General features: G+C 33.6%; 1 protein-coding gene across 1 annotated transcript; it reads left to right on the top strand.

The window, feature by feature from the left end:
* Positions 1 to 4,808: 4,808 nt before the first annotated feature.
* On the top strand, positions 4,809 to 7,980 carry LOC145583221 (guanylate kinase 2-like). The gene is made up of 11 exons (XM_081640405.1): positions 4,809 to 5,277; positions 5,428 to 5,476; positions 5,708 to 5,815; positions 5,921 to 5,994; positions 6,080 to 6,209; positions 6,386 to 6,751; positions 6,896 to 7,017; positions 7,099 to 7,234; positions 7,320 to 7,365; positions 7,455 to 7,557; positions 7,640 to 7,980. Exons 2-11 carry the CDS (start codon positions 5,474 to 5,476, stop codon positions 7,746 to 7,748), a joined length of 1,197 nt encoding a protein of 398 aa, XP_081496531.1. The 5' UTR covers positions 4,809 to 5,277; positions 5,428 to 5,473; the 3' UTR covers positions 7,749 to 7,980.
* The last annotated feature ends 560 nt before the right edge of the window (positions 7,981 to 8,540 follow it).

The following is an 8,540-nucleotide window of genomic DNA, read 5'->3' as shown; positions in this document are numbered from 1 at the left end:
GGTAGTAGTTGTTAGTTGTATGTGTAGTCGTTAACTGTCAACGATAGCTAGCTGTGAAAATAAATAATTAAATATGAGTGTTTAGTAAAATAGTTGTTGACTAGCTATTAGCTGTGAGATTCAAAAAAATAAAAGAAAAATTCTAAAAGCAAATACTAAATTTTTTTTAATAAAACCACTCCAACCACTAAACTTTACTCCCACCACTATATTGTGAAACTGTAGACATCTACTTTGGCCTCTTGTCCCGACAGGAAGTGCTATGAGGATAAATGAAACCATCTTTGTGTTGAATCAACGTGAAGAATGTTTATGGACAACTAATTGAGCCACAAAAATGCAAAACATCTAGCCTAACCCAAAACAAAATGAATTAAAGTCCAAATTAACTAAGCCCGATCATAATTAGGCTTAAGCCCGATGTTAAAACCTAATTTGACGGATTTAGAGGTGCCTAGGTTAAAAATTAAAGCTGCCGCAAAAAATCCGCGCGCATCTCAATGAGTCGCGCTGGTCTGGAGCGCGCAACTTACAAGGTTGCGTGTGACACCCAGCGCAACCTCTAATGATGCGCTCGCGGAAGATTCAGAATTTCATAAAAATATAAAATCGAATCTTACCATAATACCACGCGAAAGACATCCAGTTGCGTTGCCCTTAGCTGCGCAACTAAATCACTTGCGCCGGGCAGTCGCGCGCAACCCATTCAGATGCGCGCGACACCTACTGCGGCAAAATACTTGAAACCCTAAACACACCCATTCCCTATAAATAGAGGCTTAATACGAGGCTTAAACAGACAGAAAATTAACCCTAAACTCTGGCAGAAACTTTGTTAACTTGTGTACTCTTAACCCTCTTGTCCTAAACACTCACCCCTTTATTACTTGTTACTACGGTGGAGCTTCTCGAACAAGAAGGAGTCCATAAGTGTTCTAAACGAAGATTTAGCAAGGAGAAATGGTAAATTCCCAAGCACTTAGATCAATCATCTTTTCTTTTTTGTTTAAATAAACCTTTAATTGGTTAATTAGTGTTGTTTGACCACTTTAAACAAACTTTTAATTAATTAATTTCACATAGTATCTTGCGTTAAATAAAGAATAGAATTGAATAATTAATTGATTATTTTATCACCTAAGTCAAGGCGAACATTGTTTATTTCTTGTTCTTTTCACGAATTTGAATAACAAAAGAATTACGACTTTTGCAATGTAATTCCTACATGATTAATGCTTGTAAATAAAATCAATTAACTTAGTTTTTAGGAGCCACGTTGCATATATTGTTTGGTGATGAAATTGTAAAAAAAGGAAGAGTTAGTAGAGGCTGCACTAGGGCTAGAATAGTGATTCCCCCTAAAGGGAACATTATTTTAGTACCCTCGCTCCCGAACTCATTTCTGGTACACGTAAACCAATTTGGGCATGGGGTAAACTTATGATTCATGCTAAATATCCCTTGAATTCTACTTGGGTGAAAGGCATGAACGAGGTTTATGAGTTTTCCTAAAATTCATTGGCGACTCCTTACTAGTTTCTTACAAAAAAGCATGATGATAAGATCAACTCTAATTCAAGGTCCCCCAAACAGTCAGGAATTCAAATCCTAATACACCCTAACAAGTGTAAAGTCATAGGCTTTTAAAGGGCCATGGGCATAAAGGAGAAGGATCCCCTACGACGGGCACACCCTCCTTACACAAACACTCATATTTTTTTTTTTTACTAAGTAATGGTTTACTAAAACTACGGCCGAACACGCCCGTTAATGATAGTATATTTAGGAGTTACCTAATAAGAGGTATAGAGTTTATAGATTCTCAATTTTAGGGGTTACATATTATATGAGTAAATACGACATTAAAGTTTAGCGGTTTGGTGCGGAGAGGTTTGTGATTTAATCACATTTTTTAAAAGTTGTAAATATTTTTTCTTTTTTAAAAAAAAACTTTTATTTTGTTTTGTGATAATTAACTTTATTCAAATGTTAAACTCTTTTTTTTTTTCTTTAATTAGCTAATAGTCAAACATTGCATCATATTTTTAAGTTCTTTCATATATATTTTTAATAAAAATTGTTTTGAAGTTTGATGATCTAAACCGCAAACCGATCAAAGTGCAGTTTGGTCTTTTTTTCGAAAAAAGCACACCAAGCTGCCAAACTATGGTTTGGTCATTTATGGAAACTGCACCGCAATTTTCAAACTTTAAATCGCACCAAATCACAATTGGTGACTCTGAACATCCCTAATTTTGGTGGTTAGGGTGGACATTCAAGGTGAATATTGTGGTTTTCTCAATCGATAAAGGGCCTGTTCTGATTTAGCTTAGCTGAGCTGAATTGAAATAAACTGAACTGGATTGTTTATGAGAGAAGGAAATTAGAAACTAAACTGAACTGAAATTAAGCTAAAGAGAACAGGTCCAAAGTATGGTCGTTTAGGGAGGGGGGAGAGGTTAGCTAACAAGTGTAAGAGAAAGAGGCCAGGGTTGGGAGAAGGCTAGCAGTCATTAGTGGGTGAGACAAGGTGGGCGTTGGGTTGTAGTGAGGGTGGGTTTTTTTTTTTTAAAAAAAATAAAGGTAGTAAATATGAGATAGTTGTTGATTATTTGTGGATATTACTATATAAATTTTCATTGGGTTGAATTAATAACTAAGAGGTTATGGGAATAGCTGTGAGCATGGGTTATGGTGTTGGGAAGGGCTAGCCTACCATAGAAAAGGAATGAGAAAGTTTAAGGGAAGTGGAGAGGAGAGGAGAGGAGGGGAAGACAGAGAAAAGCATTATTTAATTTTTTTTTAAGGAAAATTACATGTAATTGATTACAATAGGTAATGGTCGGTTCAATACCTAATTTGCAACAAATGAAACTTCAGGTGCTTAATTGCTACTTTCACCAAAGTTTAGTACATACCTTATTGTGGTATTAGCTCCTTATTTTATTTTATTTGAAGGGAAGGGTTACTTAACAACTGGTATTGTGGACTAATATTTGTAAAGGTACCAAGTCTACTTACACTACTCTTTTATAACTACTAGTTTTGTCCCCGTGCTATGCAAAGATTTATAAAGTATAATATAATAATAGTCAATTGAAATAAAGTTAATTGAAATTAAATAACTTATGTAACACTTTTTTTTTTTAAATTTGAATTTAATAATGTCTATCCTTTAATTTTTTTTAATTTTTTTTTTTAAAAAAAGCATTTTGGAGGGAAATTTTTTTCATAAAATCATGCCAAGTGTTCCTCCGGTGATTACTTTAGTATATAGTATAGATTACTTCTTCAGTTCTTTTAATATTGCACCATAAAGGTTGGGCATAAATTTTTTGGTGGTGGATAAAGGAAGAGAGAGAAAGGTAAAAGTACAAATTTGTTTATGTGAATATAAACATGACTAAAAAGTCAAGTGTTAAAAAGGTAAGGGTATGTAGGGTATATGTAGTGTAAACACAAATATTTTCTTTCTAAAATGAATATTGTGCAATATTTATTCAATACTTAGCTAACCTCTTCCCCCTCCCTAAACGACAAGACTTTGGACATGTTATCTTCAGCTTAATTTCAATTCAGTTTCTAATTCATAAACAAAATTTTTAAAATTGATGGTTTTTTGCAACAATTTTTTTTTTAAATGGTGGTTATATGCAAAAAAATAAGATTGAAAAGGTGGTTTATGCAAATTTTTTTTCTTTCTTCAACTAATTAACATAAATTATATTCTCATTAACTACACTTTTTATATTATAGAATTCCCCGTTTAGTCCCCACCATATATTTTTTCTAAAACTTTGTTCAATACTTTAGTGCAACGATGATTACAAAACGGGGGAGATATTTAGAAGGTTACACCATACAATTTATTTATGGAGTCACCTCTTTATGTTACCCATTTATGTACAATGGTTTACCTAATTTAATTAATTTTATTTTGGTGTGTTTTCAGCAAAGGTGATAAAACTTGGACCGGCCAAATGAATAAAATCTTGTGCACAAACCCACAAATAGTGTCGGGTTTATCGGGTAGTAATGGAATTTTTCAGATCGGGTTCGGGTTTTAAATTAAAAAATACTTTTTTTTAACCTTTCTCAAACTCGCTCCTTTTCCGAGTTGGACCATTGATGACCAACTCTAGTTTTCAGTACATATTATGAGTTTTTGAATGGTAAGCTGAAGATTACATTTGATTCATTATTTATGTATCTATTTATCAAAATCTTTGTTGCTTTGAATTGAAAGTTTTGATGTGTATTTGGTAATGAAATAGAGTTAGTAAAAGCATCAAAGTTTTATTAATTGATTTGCTGTCGAAATTCGCGTGTTTTCTTTTATTTTAACGCCATTAGTGAGTTCTGTTAATTACTGAAGCGACGCGTTGCTAGCTTATCACACGTTTTGTTTTGTGCGTTGCCAGCCACACTAAAAGCTAAGACAACTAAAGCATAATTCTCCAATGTTGCAATATTTATTCATTTTTTTTTTTGAAGGCTCCAATGTTGCAATATTTGCAATATTTTTTTTTAAAAAAAACATACGAATTTGAAATAATAAAACGAAGAAAATAGCAGTATTTTGTGATAAATTTTATTCATATAATTTACCATTGTCAACTTGTTTCATTTTTATTTTTCTTTTCATTTATATATATACAGGTACAAATGGGGAAAAAAAAAAATTCATTGCAACCACTCAAATCAACAAGGACCCTATAAATTATTTTTATTATTTATTTTCTTGTGTAAAAAATTAAAATAAAAAATAAAGGAAAAGCTAACACCAATGAAGAGAAGGAGTCCGGTAATCTGGGTTGTGTTTCTACAAGGAATTGAAATTGGAATACCCCCAAAAACAAAGGCAGCCAGCAAACCCCACCTCTTTCTGTTAACCCTTCTCCCACTTTAAATTCTTCTTCTCTCTCTCTCTCTTTTGCCTACAAATATGCCAATTCTTCTCTTCTTTTCTCCTTACTTCTTCTTCTTCCTACACTTTTCTGATTCTTTCAATCCTAAGTTTGTCTTACTTTAATTCCATTCATTTTATTTGATTTAATTTTCACTTAAAGTTGTCATCTTTCACCCCTTTTCAATCAATCTTTGTTTAGGGTTTTTATTTCCTTTTTTTAATTAGGTTTTTCTTCGTTCTTCCATTTCTTTAAAACCCCTCTAAAAAACTCTCTTTTGGTTCTATAAAACAAAGAAAAATTCAAGTTTTTAGGTACTGGGTTCATTACACATTGCTTCTTTGATCCTCTGGTTATAGTTAGGATTTGGGTAAGTTTTTTACTCTGTTTTTGTAATTTCCCATCTGGGGTTTATGTTTATTTTGTCCAGATTTTTTTCTGTGCTACATTGTGTCATTTTTAGGTCTTATTTGGGTGATTGAATTTGTTTTTGATCTATTTTTTTTTGTTTTTATTGCAGTTTAGGGGTGTTTTGAGTCTCTTGTTGGAGTAAGAAGATTTACTCCATGGTAAGTTCATTGTTTCTATTTACTTTCATTCATTTTAAAAGATTTGTTATATTTTTTCGGGTGACCCGAGACCCCGGATCGAATATTGTCTACATCATTGTCTGTCTTACCGACGCCAATATAAAATGGTTCATACCCTGAAGTAGATGATTTTTTGTTGTTGAAATATAGGTAGATCAAATTGGGTTACCTGTAATTTTTAGAAATCTGATCTGAGGTTGTTTTTGACAGGGTGAAGCGCCAGCTTTTCTGTTTGATGATCTGCAGAAAAGTAATGGAAATGGGGTTGATTTGTTTGGTAGGGGTAGAGAAACAACAACTATTGTAGGTAAAACAAAGGTATTGGAATTTGTCATACTATAATTTTTGTTTCTTTCACCAATAGTTTTTTTTTATTCACTTTGTATCGATTTTATTGATTTTTGTTTGTTGGTTTGTTTTTAGTACTTAATTGGGGATTATGATGATTCAACATTGTCCATTGGAGTTAAGGTTTTTGACAACTCCTTGGAAAACTGGTAAGTTAAATGAATGTTGTTTTATTGATTGATTATGTTATGTTCTATTTGTAGGTTGAATAACATAGTATTATGAACATTATAGGGTATATCCTACAGTTTTGGGCACAAAGCCATCTCTGAGCTCTGATCTTTGGGCTCTGCCGCTGGGCGAGGATCGGGTTTTGGTGATCAAGAATGGTGCATCCACAGATGATAATCTTTGGTTTCTTGAGGTGAGGGTCCTATATAGTTGGAGGAATATTATGATGATTTGAGTTAATCTGTGTGGAATAATGAATCTAAGAGGGTATATTAGTTGTAACATTCAATGTTGATGGTTCTTGGAATATATTTTGTTTTTATGTAATTTGAGCTAGTTATGATTAATTAATGTGCAATTTATTGATAGGTGGACACACCATATGTTAGACAACAGAAAAAGGTTTTAGGGTGTGATAATGTTGTGGCTTGGAGTAAGGGAGTGATGGGGTATGCTGGGAAACCTATTGTTATCAGTGGTCCTTCTGGTGTGGGCAAGGGCACTTTAATTGCCATGCTCATGAAGGAGTTTCCGTCGATGTTTGGATTCTCTGTGAGCCATACAACCCGCGCTCCCAGAGAGAAGGAGGTTAATGGAGTTCATTACCATTTTACTGAGCGAAATGTAATGGAGAAGGACATAAAAGACGGAAAGTTCCTCGAGTTTGCTCAAGTTCATGGAAACTTGTATGGAACTAGTGTCGAATCTGTTGAGGTTGTTGCTGATGCAGGAAAGGTGAGGACGAAAGCTCTATTTCTTTCCCGTCTTTGTATAAACAACATGATATTTTCATAAACAATTCTTCTTTAAAGAGATTAGTAGTTATTGCTTGTCTATACTACAAAACGTTGAGACAATTATATTGGTCTCTTTACGCAGAGATGCATTCTTGACATTGATGTTCAAGGTGCAAAGTCAGTGAGGGCTAGTTCACTTGATGCGATCTTTATCTTTATATGCCCCCCATCATATGAAGATCTCGAGAAGAGGCTTCGTTCTAGGTAAACTAGAGCTGCTTGCAGTTGGGATGCCTATATTAGTTACTTTTGTGATTCATTTCAACTTACCTTCCTTTTAAACAGAGGGACTGAGACTGAGGAGCAGCTTCAGAAGCGTCTTCGCAATGCCAAGGGAGAGCTCGAACAGGGAAAGTCTCCCGCTCTCTTTGATCATGTCCTGGTCAATGATGATCTTGAGGCCTGTTACCAAACTCTAAAGGTGATTATTCCTGGTTCAAAAACCCTTTCTTTCGAGTCAGCATGTGTTGATAGTGAAATGCTAAATTTTGTATTTTGGCTTGTAGAATCTCCTGGGCTTAGATAAATCTGCTGACAAAACAAACCAATCTGGTAAATTCCCAAATCGATACGTTAGCTTCATATGATCTGTCTTCCTTAGCTCATTATGCGTTATGAAATATTTTAATTGGTATATGCAGTCCCAAAGATTGGTTTTCCTATGGTGAATTCGGTATCAAAAGTGGGTAACAAAATATACTTAAATTCTACAATGTTAGATCTCGGAAATGCATCAAAGAACTCGTAAGTCTCTCTTGCATTCAAATATACTCAGCTATGTTAGACATGAATATTCTGATTAATCTTTGTTTATTGGGTTGAACAGGTTTGTGCTGGATGTCTCTTCACTCAAAGGAGGGGCACCCGGACGGACACGAGGTTTAGATCTATATTCCGTTTTCTCATTGGCTAATGGGTTCGGAAAGCTGAGTTGACATCCTTCTAAACAAGCTAACAGCCAACTTATTTTTTTCAATTTTGGTCATTTTTTCCATACCATTATTTTCTTTACCATCAAAATTGGAGTGGCAATTGTTGCCAGTCTTGCCACAAAATTTCGAGAATTCGAATGGTCGGTTTTAGGAAAGTTCGATTGAGATACATTCATTCATCTATTGTTTGACGATTTTAGTAATGATGCATTAAGAAGCTATTGTTTGGGTGGAATCTCTAGTTTGGATTATACATGCATGTCCTTTAATTACTTGAAAGTTCATAAATGTAATACGAGTAGTTGGTAATTTGGTGTTAGGTTGGTTAAGTAGCATAAGATTAGATTGTTGTGGGGTCATGATAAACTCCATTTAGGTCAAAACCAAAAGTGTGATAACTTTCAAAATTATCCCAACTTTAGGTAAATTCAAAAACGCCTTGAGATTTATTAGTGGAAATATTATTGTAACGCGTAGTAATTTCGATATATCTTTTTATTAAAATAATAATGGTAATCCTATTATAACTTATCTCTTATAACTAATTTGGAAAAAGTATTGAAGACCCAAGTCTACTCAAAAAAACTTAATGCATTTGCCCTAATGCCACATACAAAACAAAAGGATTATCTTAATTTTGAGAGGGATTAAACAAACATAAATAGATTGTTGGTGTATCATACTTCCTCCGTTCTATTAATATTGCAACAAGGAAGAAATTACACATCCCAATGCATATTTTATATGCTAAATATCTATAATTGTGTAAGAGTAAAAATTATAAAAACTTAATAC

The sequence above is a fragment of the Chenopodium album genome, chromosome 15 (assembly GCF_948465745.1).
Source record: "Chenopodium album chromosome 15, dcCheAlbu1.1, whole genome shotgun sequence".
NCBI classification, from domain to species: Eukaryota; Viridiplantae; Streptophyta; class Magnoliopsida; order Caryophyllales; family Amaranthaceae; genus Chenopodium; species Chenopodium album.
Note: the sequence above shows the minus strand (reverse complement) of the source record. Positions and strands in the feature narration are given on the sequence as shown.